Source organism: Necator americanus, chromosome X (genome assembly GCF_031761385.1).
Source record: "Necator americanus strain Aroian chromosome X, whole genome shotgun sequence".
Lineage (NCBI taxonomy): Eukaryota > Metazoa > Nematoda > Chromadorea > Rhabditida > Ancylostomatidae > Necator > Necator americanus.
In genome coordinates, this window is record NC_087376.1 from 719,413 (window position 1) to 737,678 (window position 18,266).

Sequence of the window (18,266 nt, forward strand, 5' to 3'; positions counted from 1 at the left end):
TGCGAGTCTTATGCAAACTAGTCAACTAGTTCTACATAAAGCGTCAGTCGATTTTGAATACAGGGTGCATCTTTTTATCACATTTCCATTCAGAACATTTGGAAGCTTCTTGATCTAATCCATTACCACAGCGGAGATCTCTGCAATGCTTCACTACTTCTTGAGTCAGTTAGAAACAACAACAAACAAACGAAAGGAAAGGTCGCTCACCCGCAGGAGCAGCGCCTCTTTCGTAATCGATCTCCAGTTCCACAGCTTACTGTACATGCAGACCACTGAGACCATCTAGTCCATTCACACTATATGAATTGTTAGCACCCTAGTGAGTAGTGGTTCACATTCTGCGTAATGGTGATACCTTTTCCGCCTTGATGACGCTGGTCGTTAGCGACACCTCGTTCTTGTTCTGAGTAGATTCGTCCACCTTCAATGCTGATTGGATACTTTCTTCAAGCTGAACGTTACTACTATGAACCTGTTTCACTTATAAATGAAATAAACAACATTACCTTTTTCTCATCATCCGAGTTAATGTCCGGATCTGATCTCCCTTTACTGATGCTGAAATCGACCTCGTTAACAACACGTAATGTAGTTCCTGTTGAATCACAGTTATCTTCTTCGGTTGAGAAGCCCGCACATTCACAGTCGCTCACCAGAGCTACAATTTGTCAAAATAAACTCTACGGGAAGATATATCTAACAAGGAGACATTTAACAGAACACATACTGTCACTTCCAATGCAGAATCGATTTCGATTCCGCTTTTTGTTGTCATTGCATTGACTCCACTCCGACCACTTAGACCATCGGCAAATCTATAAATCCGCATTTAGGTTACTGGTAGTTTCTCAAGTAAATCAATCATTTGACGATCCACAATATTCAATACTTTTGTGAACAAACCGTGTAGGCGAAAGTTGTAGTGCTCAGTGTTGAATCCTTCCTGCTCAACATGGAGATTTTATACTCGTCATCCTGTTTGTGTAACTGAAAAACTCACCAGGCAGTCTAGATCTCAACAAACAAATGATGTATTCGGTCCTTTACACATCTATGAACTAATCCTTGGGGAAAAAATCTAATCTCCTTGCTATCAGTTAACCATGATTAAGGAAGGACAGTAAAAGTGATTGTGCGTAGTGCGTGGTTAGAAAAACATCCACGCCAGAGGTGAATATTACGATACATGTACCTTTTGTATGAAGATAACATATTACGACAGAAATTCTATTCTGCAAACGATAACGGCGATAGTCAGATAACAAATACTTGGACGTTTACCTCAGCATCTTCTTGTCTAGCGTTAATTGGCTCATAATACCCATGTTCATCAACTGGATGTCCACCTATATTTTTTAGTTATAAATAATATTAACAACAACTGAAAAAAACAGTTTCTTTTAAGAACAGAACACCTAAACCTCCGACGGTTGAAGGTCCTCTTCCGGATAAGTGCATGGCATCACATATCTAAAATACTAGTTGTTTATCAATGTGATGGAGCAGCTTCCTTGTCTACTCAGATCTTTGAATCCATAGATCTATGTGGTAGTTCTCAATATAATATAATGTAATCCTGTAATCCAATGCAATCAAACCAGATTAGTCGAGGTGCAAGTCCTTAACACAGTTATGTCGGCTAACAATAAAGCCGTCCATAAGGCAGACAGTTATGGCTCCCTCGGAAAGTTCAGCCAAGCATCTCACGCCGCAGCAAGCGATGATGAATGGTATCACAGAGGTGCTCAACCAGAAACGACTCAAGCGTCATTATCACATTTATTAAAGACACTTCAATAATAATAACTATTCTTCATCTATTCAAACTTTTCCTTCTGTTAATCTCTTAATTAAAGTTAATCTCTGGATTGGATACTGATCTGAGAGTTTCCTTGTCAGTGAAGAACAACATTGTTTTCGAATATTGGGATGATGCATTGTACTACGAATCTACTAGAGTCCAACCTTTCCCGACATGCCATCAGGAGGCCATGATGAGGTGGTCCCGTCGGTTCCGTCGATGCACACGAACAACGAGCAATGACAGTTCAACATTGACGCATCGAAAAAAGGAGCACGGGAACTGGTAGGCAGCTTCCATTGATAGATACAGTCTATTGGTCTCGAAGGCGATTGGAGTAAAACTAATGAAGAGTGGAACGAAGACAAACAAAATGGTAGTAATAGAGAAAAGAAGAAAATCTAATCCCCGTTAGAGGTAATGTAAAGGTACCAGGAGCGAAACGATGGTCAGCTCATCAAATTAAGCGTTATTATTGTAACCTGATTTCTTTTCGTTCTTCTTCCTTCATATCCCTAGCCTTGCTACTCCTCTTCCATCTCGCGCAGAAGGAGGTTGAGTGGAACAGAGTCGCATGGTCGAGGCAGCCATTTACTTTGGAATTGTACAAGAAAGCACTGTCCACCGTGCGGCCGCTGACAAAATTGCCGTGAAGCGCGTTTGGAGGTGAGAGCCACGGAGTGGAACATTTGCCACCTTTCTGCTGCACCTTTCTGTCGTCAGCCTCCTAGTGAATGTTTGATAACAATTCGCAGAGCTGCCAAAACACGCCGCCTGCACCACTCCGAACTCTGCGGACAGCCGGCGGCGTGTAGACGGGAGATGAATGAAGGAAAGGAAGTACATACCAACTACGCAGAATTCGCTTGTAGATAAACGTACAAACGTACGTTTAAAAACGTAACACACGTACAAACCTTAACACACGCACGAAGAGGAAGTTGCGGAAAGGAAATACATGCGTACATTCACCTATCCCAGTCGCAAAAGCTTTTAAATAACATAAGCGTACCAATATTGACATAGATTTTCCTACCTTCTCAACAATACAGTCTCTCTCTTCAGTATCTCTGCCGGAACAATGACATGATAAATCCGATGATCCGTCTTTAGAATCAAGGCGATCACAAAATCTGCGACGAATTTCTTTGCCAACCTACAACCTAAGACTCAATACCAGTCTTAAGTAAAGAGGTAATCGTTGAACTGACCCGACATCTTGTGCAGCCGCACCAATCACTCCATTCGGTCCATTCGCATGAACGAGGTGTATCACACACTGTATTACACTGTCGTGTTTCGAAAGCCGAACCCTCACAACAGTTGACCCCTCAAAACTCCTCAGTACTGCAGCAAAGAATTTCGTACATAGAGTTGTTATGAGGAAGAAACACAAATTTACATGATTTCTACACCAAATTTCTACACACCTCTTTGTGAGTATATGGCCTGACGCCGTCTTCTATGATTCACTGGAACAATTGGAGTCATACTCTGAACAATACCTAAAAGTACAAACCTAGATGCAGACACAGTAAGTGACTCAAATGTGTACGCGTTGGCGGCCAATATGAAAATGAGAATCTATTGATATGTTGAATCTTCTACAAAGTATAGTGCTTCCCAAACGCAAGAAAACACTGCTTCCAAAATATCTGAGCATGTCCTCACCAGTGTCGTTCACATATCACAGATAAACCGATTAATATTGCCAAATAATCCTCACCTACTGCTAGTGGACCTCTTATGTAGGAATCTGTCAGCCTATGTGCTCCTATCACGTCAATATGACCATAATCTAGCTGAAAGGTCAAAGCTGTACTACAAAAAATGCAGGTTAACACTTTACTGATTACTTGAGAAGAAGATGATGTAAACACGGCACTTGATTCCACCATTTTACACACACGACTTCGCCTAGATATCGCTTGTGGACCACATCCGGTGCAAGGTGACCATTCGCTCCATGAGTCCCATGAGCAACATGGACCTTGAAGGACTGGTTACTGCAATGAATTCCTTCTTTAAACGTCTTTGCGCACACCTGCATCGCATGGCTTTCTCTCATTATCCGATCCAATACATGTGCCACCACCTTCAATGGTGGCTCGAGCAGGAGCACGTCTGGCAGCATCCTTGAAAATAAAAGACATAGAAAAGTTCCGTCCAACAAGGTGAGCGGTGGTCATGTAGTTACAAATTGTCACTGTTTACAGAATACTCACAAAGACACTGCCATTAAAAATACAGGAAAGAAAATAACGGTCCAGTAATGAAACCAAGGACTACACGCACGATGCCACGCCATATTCAACATTTTTTTTCCCAACTTGGAGACGATATTTTGGATTTGGAATGCAAAAGCAAAGCATCCATACATGAAAAAGCGACTATAGAATTGTCGAGCTCATCATACGATTTTTAGAAATCATTTATCAGATATTACGAGCAGAATTCGGCTTTATGCTCCACAAAACCTCACCACCTTTATTACCGGTGCAAGAACACTAACCTCAGCGGAGTGATTACGGTATGCGGAACTTTGAACTTCGGACCGTGATCGGGCAATAAGCATGGATTTTGCTCTGTCTGCAATAAAGAAGTGTAAAACCAACGAATAGGCTGACGACGGAAGCGTAACGTGTACAGGAGTGCCCGTACTCGTAATTCAAAACCAATTCATCAGAAATGAAGAGCTTATCTAACTAGTAATTCTACTAGCTCCTTCAACAAATTTACCTGCTGGACCAGACTCCATTTCAAAAAGCGCTTCATCAAGCTCTTCAAGATTTGGTAGGTTCACAAGATCATCCGTTACGCATCTACAAAGCATAATTTCTCAACGACCACCAATAATTTATACCTTTCTGATACTAGCGAATTGAACTATCCACAATCTTTCAAAATCTTACCGCCTTCTGCGCTCACACACTCCGATGCCGCACGTTACGGAACAACCACTCCATCCCATCCATTCATCCCAATAGGGGCAACTTGTCAACTGGCAGAAACGAATTTCTCGGTTCGATCCTGGACAGCCAGAACCATTTTCGCAGGTGCGCATCCTAAATTTCAAGAAAAATATCCCAATGTCCTGCAGAGTTCTTCTTTCTTCTTCAAAATTATATATATATATATATATATATATATAAATGTTTGCAGGACACTGGAGTGAGACTAGAGTCAAAACGAAGCGAAGCCGACAAACGACAGTCGGATTGTAATCGGAACGGAAGGTTCAATGTGGCCTCTGTTGCTGCAATCGGATTGCGGAGATGAGCAAGGATCTCTCTCCGCCACCTCAAGATTAGCCGCTTACGTATCGTTCCAGACTTCAAGTCCTTTTAACCTGACTGTAGCTGGAATGAGTGTGACCGGAGGGTGTCTGTCTAATAGCGATAGTCATTATTCACTAGTCATTAAAAAATAAAAACCAAAACAACTAGGTATACGTGTTTAACAAGGAAGTACCTGCTCTGATTCCCTTGACCGCATGTCGCTGAACATTCAGACCAGTCCTCCCAATCTGACCACGTGGGACACGCTCGGGTTGGGCAGGTGGACTGATCCTGTGCTGATCCTTCGCATCCTGCATGGGCCATTCCTCGATACATGCACACTCTAAGTAGTATAGCTTGAAGGCCGTTTGTACATTTTAACATTACTGGAATAAAACAATTTTGCAAATAGTACTTTAACGCTGCGTTATTCAACGCAACTACAACAGGCTATTTGATTCTGATAATCAGATCTAGTACCGAATTTCCTCAACTGCAACTAATAAAAACCGCGGAACATGTCACCTCAGTTTCGTAACTGCGCACTCCGCAAAAAAGGCTTCAATCATTTTTTCCTGCAAAATCCCATTGAACGAAATCCCATAGTTCACTGCTCTGTGAACGTGATTTGAATGATAGTATACTCATACAGTGCAAAACTGTCCGTCCTTCTGACGCAAATTACCAAACACTCAAAAATGATGTGCACCTCAAATATGGGCAATTCAACTGTTGCTCTGCTGCTACACTCACACGGTATATTACACAGACGGATCAACGTGGTAGCGTGTGCGTGGTAGGAGAACATTTATGAGGGGAGGGGGGGACGGAGCAAAATGTTGAACTGGACGGTACTGAAGCGACCGATAATGAGAAATGAGGCAATGCGAACGAGAAGTGGAACGTTGGCAGAGGCGATCATCGAGTTGCTCTATTCTTAACCTATGGAAATGAACAGCTGCGAACCTATGTAACTTGGCTCTTGGAGTTAATCGGCTATGTTGATAACGAATATACACATAGTAGGGTCAAAACGACATGAAGCACGGTGCAGTTGCATAAGCGGCTCGTAAACTACAGCGAGGAATAGTGTCAGAAAGAGTCCTTTCTCGACTACGCTACGCTACGCACCACCCCGCTTCGAGTGCAGCCGCTTGCGCAACTGCTTCGTTCCTTATCTCATTTTGAGCCGGCTACAGCTGACCGATGATCTTCTTTGGTAAATATCGATTTCATCATTCTTTTTCCATTTGTGTTGCTAATGTATCATAAAGGGAGTTTATGGAATCCGACAAAAACTTGACTGCGATACCAATCGAGAGCAGTGATTATGGATGTACGTCGCCGTGGACATTACCTGCAGGGAATTATCGACATTCCTCATACATAAAAAGTTGCTGCCACTGACCTACTTTTGCTTCATGGACAGTGAAAAATTGACAGATTAAGCTTTTTTTACTCATGTAGAGCACAATTTTTACAAATACTGAAGGAAACTGTTGGACTTCTTAGCATAGTCTGTGTACTTCCTCCGTGGTTTGTACAGTTTGTTTTTCACACTAGCATTTGTGCTCAAAAAAGTGTTATCAGGACGAGAAGGCACGCAATAACGCCAGCTCACGTCACTAAAACCTAACTTATCGCCACAAAAATTTAGAATAAAATCAAATAGATAAAAATTCTCTACTGTAAAACCATCTCTGCACCTGTTTCTTATTCTATAAGAATCCTCGTCGCATTTGTTGGCACACACTGTCCACGCTGTCCATTCACCCCAACTAGGGCAATCCTAGAATTGAGCAATTATACTTTTGCACACAATATTAAAAATTATTAAGTTACTGTACATGTTGATTGCATAATAATCGCTCCTCTGATGCCCCTTCGCAACTTTTGCCTCTCTCGCATTCTCTTGTACGTACCTGGAGAAGGATTATACGAAATAATGTTTTTTCGAAAGGCTCTATTGACTTGCCGTCTCCCCGGTATCGCAGCTTTTCGTACACGTTGACCATGACGTCCACGCAGTCCACTGTGGACATTCCCCAAGGTTACACATTCTGCTTTCATTTGCTGGGCCAGGACAGAATACGCTACTCTGGAAGAAGTATCATGGATCTGGAAGAGCACAACCTTCGATGAGTGCTTGTTTCAGACGAGTGAAAATACCTTTTTTCAGAGTATGTCTCATATGGAATCAGGAACGAATTTATTGCACGAACGCTATCAGCATCTAGCATTGGTCGTTTTTTTCGTTTAGTAATACATAACCATTATCACCTACTGACCCGTAAGAGATTCTCCAGGATATCGGGCATTCTCAGCGCACACATTGAAATTATAAACCCAACATACCTGACATTTCCTACTTCTTCTTTCCTGCCCTTGTCCACATGTAAGACTACAGCCTTCCCACGGACCCCAATCACTCCACACCGGACAGGCCGCAGCTGTGCAAGTTTCTACAGTCTGAATACACATTTTTTGCGGGCGGGTAACGGAAAAATGCCGCCTCATTCGAGAAAAAAAGGTGTCCTTACCATGCTAACACCTGGACAGTCTCGTCCACCGATGCATTCTCGTGTACGTTTTCGTTCACCCTCTCCACAAGATGCTGAGCAGACCGACCACGCACTCCACGGAGACCATTCATGACAAACTGCCGCAATCACACAAGGCTCAACAGTTGGACCCACACAACCAACTCCTGAAAGTGAGGGAATATAGGTAGATCTGAAAACGAAAAAAAAGAAATTTTTTACGAGAAGAGCGTGAGTTTAGGAAGGTTACCTGCAAATTTTGCAAAGTTTGCAGTCCTTCATCCCGTACTCATTTTTCGACCACAGATTAGTGACAGCATTAATTAACGTTTACCTGAACACTGCCGAGTTCTCGTGCCAGGACCACAAGATCGGGAACATGGACTCCATTCTGTCCAAGTAGATGTAACCGTGTGGGAGTCAGAGTGAAAACAAGTGGATGGGTACTGAAAATTGATCCATTCAGTTACTTTTAGGTTTTCTAGGGGAAAGCGTTCAGAGTTTCGTACACATGGAGGTCTCGGCGCACATGGATCACTTTGTCGGGCAGGACACGGGGACGAGTCCAAAGAAGCCAGGGTAGGCACACATGATGCTCCTGCTGTATTATAAAAGTGAGAGTGAGAGAAACCACCATTCGCTATTCTTATCTCGCAAATATTTTTCGTGCAAAAATTTTGGATCATTTGGAAGAAAATGCCAGTCCAAAAACAAAGCCTAAACAATCACAAGTTTGGTGCGAATGAGTTGCTGGTAGTCATTCTAACGAAAATGGTCACAGCTTCTAAGACATGGCCTGGTAAAAGAAAGAATAATTTGCGTCACAGAAGCAACACAAGGTGTCCTTAATGTACGCTAGAAAGAAAAAAAAAGAAACATATGAGAGAATAAGCGCACGTGCACAGTTGTCGTACCCATGCTTCATAGCTTGACCCATGTGCAGCACCGCCACTGGAATAATAGCTTGGACACCTGAAAAGCTTTGAGAAATTCACCAAAATATGCTTCCAATTTTCTTTAATACAATCAGCATGATTTGGCCGACTTCTTTTTGTTGTATATTTTATATAACATAGAATAACTTTTACTGTTCACTGTCAATAAATACTACAAGTTTTCCAACGGCAGACATTTTTATTGACCAATTATTCTCCTGATGTACACCTTCCTTTAAATTAGAATTTAACAAACGTATGTACTTTACGTAGGTATACCACAACGTCCGAACAGTCCTCACCTTCGAACGGGGACTTTGGGCGATGATAATCCTCTGAGTACGACCTCCCCAAACCATCTCTTGATTCTGAGAACTGAGATTTAAGTGAAATAGGTCTTGTAAGTGATGAGGATTTTCGCCGACTATCTTCTGGATACAAGGGTGTCATTGTCTGAAAAGGCAAGTAATAGATGAAAGGGCAAAGAAAAAACAGAACAAAGACAAAAAGTTGCAAAAACGTAAAAACTTCTCGCAACTAAAAGTCTTTTTTAAGGTACGACCAGAGTTTACGCGGTAAAAGCACAAACACGCTCATTTTCTCATAATATGCAAAAAAACTGTGGAAAACTGCTGTGTTGCAATGCCGAACCCCCTACGAGGTCCCAGTAAGGTCCCACGTCTACAGGAGCAGGTATGCACCCCACATCTGCCAGTGAGCGGGAGTTGATTGCCTGCTCGTCCGCAGATGCGGCGTGTATGCCAGCTCTTGCATATGATTCGTTCTTTCGTATTTCGATTCGTAGGAGGATTCGGTGCGAAATAACAGTTCCCACGTGAGTTTTCTGAATAATTAGAGGGAGCTGGGCATGATTACGCTCATATTCGTTAACTACACCTCTAACCCCATCCATTCGTGGACAGATTCCAACACCCTCGATTTCGTGGTATGCTGTCTCTAATAAATAAGTTCTTCAACTATTCAGTTGTCTTGCATATTTTTTTATAAGTCCCAGTTTGCACGATCAACACTCTTATGAAGTTATAATTTGTTTTTTTAAAAACAATATTAAGACCAATGGAAAGCATTAGAATGTGTACCGCGTATCTCTCTGCTGTAAGACGAAAAGTTTCTTCTCCGAACTGCTCTCGATCAGGGAAAAATGCATCCGATCGAATTTCTTCGTCGTCAGACGCTAAAATCAAAGTAAATGAAACAAAATTGTGTTGAATTTGATCTTCTCTCGAGGATCTCGAGCAGTGGTGTCGAGCTGGATTTCTTGATCAAGTACCCCTCATAAATTACTAAATTGTATGGAAATTCGGTACCACAGCTCACACAACACGACGTTCGCGGAGTGTTTAAGGGTAGCGCATCACGGAATTGGCGTGGTACGGAAACCCAAGGAAAACATATTGTTTCTGTTGTAGATTACGAAAACGAGCTTAGCTCAGCGTGGCTTCAAGATACGGTTCCACAAGAGAAACCGAGGAGTTTCTTTTCAACCGAAAATCGACATGGCAAGTCTGAAAGACGACGAATGCAGAACAAAATTCCGCCAACGTGTCTCTATTCATGTCGGAGTGCGAACAAAGAAGAAGCTTAGCGATGCGGATTCCTTCACAAACTGCATCCAGGACGCTGCAAGGGAAACGCTCCCGGTTCTGTTACCACGGAAGAAGTTTGCCTTTGCATCTCCGGAAACAAAATCCACGTACAATTCTGGTAACTTCCGGGAGCGTCTCTTAGCAGCGTCCTGGATGCACTTTGTGAAGGAATTATGTGTCGCGCGCAGTACTGGCGACTTCAACCAGGAAAAGCGTCATAGAAGGAAGCTGCGTCGTGAACTGCAACTAAACCGCGATAAGGAGTACACGTCAAGAGCGATGGAGTTTGAATAGGCGTGGGAGGACAAGAACCCGCGGAAAGCCTATGCTCTACTAGAACAGTATAGCGGCAAAATGAAAAGATGTTCTCCTGTCCTCAACACTGTCAATGGAGTAGCTGTCGGTGAAGCAACCCTTCCAATTTGGATGGAACACTTTAATACCTTGCTGCACCGGCTAGCACCGTCAGCTCCTGAACTCGAGCACGTTCATAGACCGACATATGCGGTTAACGAGGAGCCAACGACCGAGACGGAGGCTCTGGTCTGTATTCAAGAAATGAAGAATGGAAAATTTGGTGGAGACGACGGGATTAGCGCAGAAATGCTAAAATATCTTCCTCCGTCTGGGATTCGTGAGATGACAAAGATCACCCGTTCAATATGGATAGACGAAAGGATACTTGATTCGTGGAGACATTCTATTATAATGCTCCTCCACTAGAAGTTATCCGTCACGGATCCTAGGAATTATCGAGGAATCTCTTTGCTGCGTGTTATGTACAAGGTATTGGAGCGCATTATCCTCGACCGACTCATTAAACATCGCGAAGAAACAACGCGCGACGAGCAAGCTGGCTTTCGTCCTCGCCGATCTACGATTGACCAGGTTCATCGTCACGAGAGTGTTCGAAATCTGGCAGCGGTATTCGAACCAATGCAACTAGCGTTTCTTTGAAGCCACGTTCGACTCTCCTCATCGAGCCCGTCTTCTCAACGCGCTCCACGCCGACGGATTACAAGGAAAGTTCATTCGCTTGCTTGATGACATGAATCAACGAACAACTGCTGCAGTTCGAACACCACCCGGATGTACAACACCGTTTGAAGTGGTAACTGGAGTAAGACAAGGGGCACTGGCAGGACCTTTCCTGTTCAATTTCGCAATCGACGACATTATGCGAAGAACAGTCGACCATTGTCCTGCCGACATTGTCTTAGCACCATCAGGGTGCCCCTTGACTGACCTCGAGTACGCCGACGATGTCGTTATATTCGCGGAAAGCAGTACGAAACTTCAACATGTTGTCAACCTTGTATCAAAGCCGGCTGCAGCCTATGGACTACGCCTACGCCCTGATAAATGCAAGCAGATGTGGATCTCTTCGAGACCACGAACGGGAATCAGGGTGGACGGACAACCGATAGAACTCGTCGATGAGTTTTGTTACTTAGGCTGTACGCTGAAGAACAATGGCAGCTACGAGAGAGATGTTCAGCAAAGATGCGCTAAGGCCACTTCTGCATTTAACTCCTTAACGAAATGCCTGTGGTCGACCCCCATCACCAACGAAGTCAAGCTGCGAGTCTACCTATCCGCAATTCACCCCATCATGATGTACGGATCGGAGACTTGGGCAGCACCATCAACGGTTATGGAGAGGCTTGACTGCACGGAACGAAAGCTGCTTAGACGGCGATTTGGCTACTTTTGGCCTAAGGTATGTCACAATGAAGATCTTTACGCAGAAATTGATGTGGTATACCGGCGGATGACACGTGGAAAACATCAACATCTTGCACCGCCATCGAGAGTGGCTAAAGTGAATCGCCTTCGCTTCTCTGGTGATATATTAACGAGACCGGCACATCGCATTCTTCAATGAGTTCTGAGGAGTTTGTCGGATTCGAGCTGGAAGAAGCAAAAAAAAAAAAACGAAAAAAAATCCGAAAACGGAAGTTCTGGACTGAGGTCGTGAAAGAGGACCTAAGGACACTCGCCATGAATAGGCAGTTCAGGCGAGATGTAAGGTTTCGCAGAATATGGAATAGCGACGAATGGATTGGTTCTGTGCAAGCTCTCGTAGAAGATCGAGAAGGTTGGGCAGAGCTGTGTTCAAGGACGGCACATCTCGGCGAAGATGCAGATAATCGCTTCAGGCGATAACATCAGCCCGCCGATTAAGTCAAGTAAGTAACCCTACGAATGTGGGGTGGTGCAGGTTTCAGGTGGAGAGTTCCTATACGGGATCGTAGATTATGGAGAGGTGGATGATTCTGTCCATTTCTTCCTAATTGCCGTAAAAAACGGCCCGGAAGATACGGCTTCGGGCGTTCTGGTACGCTATTCCCTACAACGAGTTCGATTGGAGCGTCCCAGCCTTGTGCACGCGCCGCATCTTCTGGGCCATTTTTTACGCCAATTAGGAAGAAATGGACGAAATCACCCTCCTCTCCATAATCTACGACCCCGTATAGGAACTCTCTACCTGAAATACGCATCACCCCAGATTCGTGGGGCTTGTCGCAGTTATACTCATATACGCCGATGACTCTTATCTTTGAAACATAGCTCTGTCCAGCCCTCATCTACAGCATAATCTCACATAAAATCCTGCAGGCATCGGGGTCTCGCGTGAACTGCCTATCGACGCAGAGTGAACTGAGTGCCTTCATGTCAACAATATCCAGCAGTACAACGTAAGGAAACGTTATGAAAGTTCCCATACTCCCGGAGGTATTTGATCAACTTGGATTGAGCTTTGGCGGTTTGGTGAACCAAAGCACTTCTTCTTAATATCTGCATAACTTCCGTCGAATGTCTGATTGGATTTACTATAAGCAGGTGCATCACGAACAGGTGGCAATCAGACTCGTATAGGGGGTCCCACATCGATACCATAACACTTATAATGCTTGCATAAATCACATGAGAGGACTCTCCTAATCGAAATCATCTACAAGTTTCATTATTCCCAGAAAGATATCAAATAAAAACAGAACGCTGGCTGCCGCCGAGGATTGATCATTCACGATGTGCCAACATCGACAATCAGCATCCACAAGTCCCTTCAAAGACATTTTTTAAATTGCATTTCACAAAGTCGGTGGAGTTACAGCGAAAATCAGTTTGATAGTCAAAACTTATATTCAGCCCCCTGGGGGCATAGTGCACGTGTTACGGATATTCGTCCTCATTACCACAGAGTACCCTCAAAAGTCTGGCATCCTCCCATTCTGTACGTTACGGGAACCTCGTAATCGTATCAGGCAGAGCTCTAGGTCCTTATCGCCTTGCCTCGTTCTTCACCGCTCGACGAAGCACCGCTTCCTACAGCGTTCCTCTCCAATTATCTACGATTGAGGTACTTTGACGTTCAAATGTTGTCTTACAGGTCTAACTGCACTCTAAATATAGATATGGATATTTCGTCGATTCAAGGTACAAGTTTACTATTAGGGAGCTTGCAGCAAGCAAACAAAGCACTGAAGGGTACAGAGAGAGCTTTGGAGGGGATTTTTGGAGCTCAAATTTCTTCATTAGTAAATAGGAACCCGAACGTAGTTCACGAATATCATAATGAAGCACAGCTTTAAAAAAAATTTAGGCGCTTAATTCACTGGAAGCACCCAGAGCCATCAGTCTGCACTAAGTGGATTTGTAGATGGTGTTTCGCGTTTTCTCTAGGATAATTGCAAACCAATTCCTGTATTTTATTAACTCCAGAAGTGAAACACAAAGTCAAAAACACCCTCAGTGAAACGGCAGTGGCTTCCCGAACAGCTTGATATCAGTTACCGTTACCGATTTCACATAGTAAAATTACTAATCTCAAAATGCAGCGAGAACGTGTAGCTGTATTAGCGAGCAGGAAAGAAATGTCAAACAAAAGGTTGCACCAAAGTTCGCAAGGAGAATAGTCAGTAGAATGTCCAGAAATAGCGCCTAACTGAATTCTCTCACCAATATTCCATGGGTAACGTAGCCTTCCATGGAGAAGATTCTTAAAGTCACTGAGTCAGAAAATCTTTAGAAAAGTCGCCAACACAACATTGTAATGACCAAAAAGAATCGTTCGAAGGCAGATTTTCTGAGTGCTGTAACCTCAACAATGAGAAAAATGTCCAAGAATCTATAAGCTGCGCTTTGAGACCGCAGATTTTTTTTAGAATTGTCGCTGATTATCCTTCACACAACTGTCAGGAACATACCGAGAAGGCCAACTCACTTGCAAATTATCCTACCTACAATTTCTCTTCAATCACAATTATTCTTTAGTTGCAGTTCAGAAGGACGTAAAAACAATTTAATAGCAACGCGATGTTCTCCAAGGTTAGCAAACATAATTATACACTGTTTTTCGATGTAAAACTCATAATAACATTATATTACTTGCCATGTACAGCCATTATCGTTAGTTGAAATTCGTGTCAACGAAGGTCATACACGACGCAAATCTATCTCAACTTGTAACTAATCTTTTTTTGAAGACGCACACAGCAGGAAAAATTCACTTACCTCTACCTCTTTCACTGCCATATTCCAACCTTTTGCGATGATTCGTGGATAATTTATAGGTTATCTCCGATAAGGAAAACTGAGGACAGGACTGTAGCAATTCATGAACTGTAGACACCTTAATAATGGAAATTATAAGAATCTTGTAGTTGTAAAAATAAATGCTATTAAAGATCTCTGAAATATTGATTAAATGTAAACAAGAAGAGGAACAGGACCTCCTTCGAAGCCTCGTGGACTCGAATAGAGCTGCAGAGCAGATACAGTAAGCACACCAGACCAATAGTAAATCTTAGAATTTGGGAAACTACATCACCTTTATTCAGATGCTCGGAAAGATATTACATTAATAGTGTATTTCAAGACGAGGACGCCTCGCATGGTCATGTTACAGTACACCAGCTGTACGTGTTAATTTTGCTTTCAATCGGCATCAATTCTTATAAGAAAAGTCCTGTTTGGAAGTTCCTGTCTATGAAAAAAAAAGCTCCATGGCAATTGGAACCGTATCACCAGTTGTAGTGGCATAAAAACTATCACGCGTTCTTATAAAGAACAGTTCTCAGAAGGTGGGTCACAACGAATTGACTTGTAGAATTGCATAGGGGGTTACACTCGAAGTGGCGCCCTGGGACCCATGTTCAACTTTGCAGTTGGTTGCAGCAACCGAGGGACCCACTGTGACCCTAACTGCCTAAGCACTTGCAGCACAAATCAGACCGTTCTGGCCTCAGTGTATTCGGTTGCATTTTCTATCGGTGAAGAAAATATTACTTCTCTATTTTGACTGCACAAACTACTATATTTACATCAATGTTTGTTTACTATGCTATTAAAACGACAAGGATAATTGCCGCGTCACTTCTTCGTTTCTTCCGACAATGTCGTCGAATAAATGACACCTACCGGTTCTACGGATGCGTCAGGATGAAGTGCTGCTGGTTGTTGAGCGCTGTTTTCCGAATAGAGTGTACAAACACCAGTTAACTGGAATTTTTGAGATTATCAGAAGATCTCGATGACATTTGGCGTCAACTCACTTTTTCTTTGTATGGTGTAAAAACGGCAGCTTTGCAGAATGTTATACTCTCAATACATCGTTCAACACATCGCTCATGTGTTGGCATGTGAACTCGTTGCAGCACCGCCGTGGAGGTGAACACGTAACGTTTGCGAGAGCATACTCGTAATCCGAAGGCTAAAGCAGAGATTTCAATGAGGAACCTGGACGTGAGAAGTGGACAAACGAGAAGAAAACCTTGAACAACTACGTTAAGCTGCGCCTACTCATTCGCCTTCAATTCAGAAGCGCTTGAATTTTACAACACACAGCCTAAGCCATGATTTACACCGCGATGCCAGCCAATGTATCAAGCCATTGTTTGTATCCTTCCAGACAACTCTGGTACCAATTTTTTGACCTCGGAATGATGAAAGGCTTGGTTGGCGCTAGTGTGGTTTCGGATCATCGACCGTATAGTCGCTGCAGAATCTCTTGACGACTGCGCTACACCCGTCAAACATTTTCAAATAATACTCTCCTATATAAATAGAAATAAGAATGGACATAAATATGAATAAGAAAGGACAAATTCTTTTGAAGAACAGGAGAAAAAACTAACCAAAAATTCGCAGTTTCTAAGAAGAATTGGAATAGGCTTGATGAGAACAACAGGGACGGTGGAAGGTATAGCGGACAGAAAATCCAGAGGGTCGGGTCTCTCCATCAATAGCTGGGGTTTTAATGCCGAGATCCCCACCTTGAGATGTTCGCGAATGTTCCGTTTGGGGGTGGTGTCGAAGTGTTTGGCACGTCTTAGATCACCTAGTGATCTCTTAGCGGAGATCAAAGCATCTGCGAATATTTATGTGGAGTTACAGCAGTTATGGTAATACACTATAAATAGTACACTAACCTTGAATGAGTGATTGTTAACAGATTGAACAAGAAAATAAGTTCAAATATTAAGAAAACAAACAATAAACAGTTGAAGCGTTCTCTTCTACGTATCCCTGGACTTTGAACTCTGAACAGACGTGTCCAAAGACTTTGAACTTTGTACAGATATGGACACGCCACACTCCTCCAACCTTTCCTGCCGACCAAAGAACCAAATTGATCGAATGAACTTTTATTGTTAAAAAGGTGTATATGAAAAACCTTGTAGTATTTACTAGTATTCTTTCTTCGTTCAAAAATAAATGTTGTGTAGCAGACACGATTGCAAGAAAAAATTGTTTTTCCGTATCATATACTTGACATTCCGATGGCATACAGGTAGTTTCACTCGTCAGTTCGGGTGGTAATAGGAACTTCTCGGGTACATAGTAAATGTCTGGTGCAATAGACTTGCAATTTCTCCCTTACTATTTACTCCCCATTAGCGTGTCACTCCAATTTATTACTGGATATCTCACCGTCTTAACTCTGGATGGTAAGGGAGGCCCGTGGCGAACAATTACGTACTTCGTGCGCTTCCAAGCAACTATGTGGACGAGTTTTCTATTTTACTTGGCGCTTCAAAGAACTGACGAGAACCGAGCAGTAGCGTTGATAAATCGTGGATGGAAGAATTCCATACAAAATAACGCAAAATAATCTACCATATGAAAGAAAAAGCTTAACGAATACTCCAGTAATTGTGGCAGATGTGTTCGTACAATTACTAGTCAGAACTTGATTTATTTTGTTCTGAATTTGACATTTGAAATAAACTACGTTGGTACTGACTAGAAATGTATGGAACTAGAAGAATATACGGAAGAACACGAATAGTAGTGTTACATAGCGAACTTATGGGAGTTATCCTGAATCAGGAAAATGAATGAATGGGTTGAGATTCTTGCAAAAACCCAGTGAAGATCTCTCTGTGATCGTTTTTGAGATCTGATGCCTATATTTTTTTTTGTTCACTGAAGCTGCCGTAATTAATATGAGAATATAGCAGTAATTAACAAGAAATCTCTGCAGCTAAAGGAAGTCATTGGGAACTAGGATATTTCAGTGGAAGGTAACTGATGAAATGCGATATCATAATTATTATTCTATTATTATTATTGTTTCTCAACCCTTTGCGAAAACAAAGATAATTTTTATGGAATGTTTATGGTTGTGAAAGTAAGTGAGATTTGTGTCGAGCTTCCAGAGACTAATTTTGGAAAAGAATGATAGAGTAGCTGGAAAAAAAATAGACACATTTGTGGAGTTGAAACAGAGAAAATAGGCGGCGTAAGAAATTGTGGAAAATCTGACGATGTAGTTATGTAACTCTTTGTTTTTTAGCAGTGCATGGAACTAGATATATCTGCTTTCAGTTCCAAATTATGTGAGTAATCACTGCCAAATTTATTGGTATGCAATACTCAGTTACTCAAAAGAATGGTTTTCTCCAGATGATTTGACCAAATTCAACGCTATTGCGTTTACATTTCAGGATGTGAAGTAAAGTACAAACCTGGCTGTAAAGACAATGCAAGGAACAATGTGATTCCCATGGATGTCGGATACATCATAGTAGTAAACTAGTACCGATTCTATCTGTTGAACGGGAAAAAGCGTTTGCAGCAATTATGAGCGTGAATCT

General features: G+C 42.5%; 5 protein-coding genes across 8 annotated transcripts; 3 read left to right on the top strand and 2 right to left on the bottom strand.

Annotated features, from left to right (window-relative positions):
- Positions 1-43: 43 nt before the first annotated feature.
- Positions 44-9,855, bottom strand: RB195_021106 (uncharacterized protein; the record flags this gene model as incomplete). 2 transcript variants are annotated; one of them, XM_064207682.1, is made up of 29 exons in its annotated part: positions 44-140; positions 211-299; positions 359-454; positions 510-661; positions 731-818; positions 907-990; positions 1,285-1,349; positions 1,425-1,473; positions 2,841-2,960; positions 3,016-3,134; positions 3,235-3,309; positions 3,531-3,606; positions 3,661-3,794; positions 3,849-3,939; positions 4,317-4,393; positions 4,544-4,626; positions 4,717-4,869; positions 5,276-5,425; positions 6,789-6,871; positions 6,930-7,004; positions 7,058-7,180; positions 7,438-7,551; positions 7,623-7,789; positions 7,957-8,068; positions 8,132-8,223; positions 8,520-8,594; positions 8,860-9,010; positions 9,658-9,752; positions 9,849-9,855. In XM_064207682.1, the coding sequence occupies 29 exons, from the start codon at positions 9,853-9,855 to the stop codon at positions 44-46; spliced, it is 2,892 nt and encodes a 963-aa protein (XP_064063562.1). The 2 variants fall into 2 exon arrangements, with proteins under 2 accessions (XP_064063562.1, XP_064063563.1); XM_064207681.1 differs by having other exon boundaries at positions 1,419-1,473.
- Positions 9,856-10,074: 219 nt separating this feature from the next.
- On the top strand, positions 10,075-10,458 carry RB195_021107 (uncharacterized protein; the record flags this gene model as incomplete). The annotated part of the gene is made up of 1 exon (XM_064207683.1): positions 10,075-10,458. One exon carries the CDS (start codon positions 10,075-10,077, stop codon positions 10,456-10,458), a length of 384 nt encoding a protein of 127 aa, XP_064063564.1.
- A 60-nt stretch (positions 10,459-10,518) lies between these two features.
- Positions 10,519-10,887, top strand: RB195_021108 (uncharacterized protein; the record flags this gene model as incomplete). The annotated part of the gene is made up of 1 exon (XM_064207684.1): positions 10,519-10,887. The coding sequence occupies one exon, from the start codon at positions 10,519-10,521 to the stop codon at positions 10,885-10,887; it is 369 nt and encodes a 122-aa protein (XP_064063565.1).
- Positions 10,888-10,941: 54 nt separating this feature from the next.
- On the top strand, positions 10,942-12,049 carry RB195_021109 (uncharacterized protein; the record flags this gene model as incomplete). Of its 2 annotated transcripts, XM_064207686.1 has the most annotated exons (2): positions 10,942-11,052; positions 11,111-12,049. In XM_064207686.1, 2 exons carry the CDS (start codon positions 10,942-10,944, stop codon positions 12,047-12,049), a joined length of 1,050 nt encoding a protein of 349 aa, XP_064063566.1. The 2 variants fall into 2 exon arrangements, with proteins under 2 accessions (XP_064063566.1, XP_064063567.1); XM_064207685.1 differs by lacking the exon at positions 10,942-11,052 and having other exon boundaries at positions 11,213-12,049.
- Positions 12,050-12,874: 825 nt separating this feature from the next.
- RB195_021110 (uncharacterized protein) lies at positions 12,875-18,195 on the bottom strand (the record flags this gene model as incomplete). 2 transcript variants are annotated; one of them, XM_064207688.1, is made up of 6 exons in its annotated part: positions 14,675-14,800; positions 15,589-15,669; positions 15,723-15,880; positions 16,305-16,320; positions 16,443-16,537; positions 18,138-18,195. In XM_064207688.1, the coding sequence occupies 6 exons, from the start codon at positions 18,193-18,195 to the stop codon at positions 14,675-14,677; spliced, it is 534 nt and encodes a 177-aa protein (XP_064063569.1). The 2 variants fall into 2 exon arrangements, with proteins under 2 accessions (XP_064063568.1, XP_064063569.1); XM_064207687.1 differs by lacking the exons at positions 16,305-16,320; positions 16,443-16,537 and adding an exon at positions 12,875-12,963 and having other exon boundaries at positions 14,683-14,800.
- Positions 18,196-18,266: the final 71 nt, after the last annotated feature.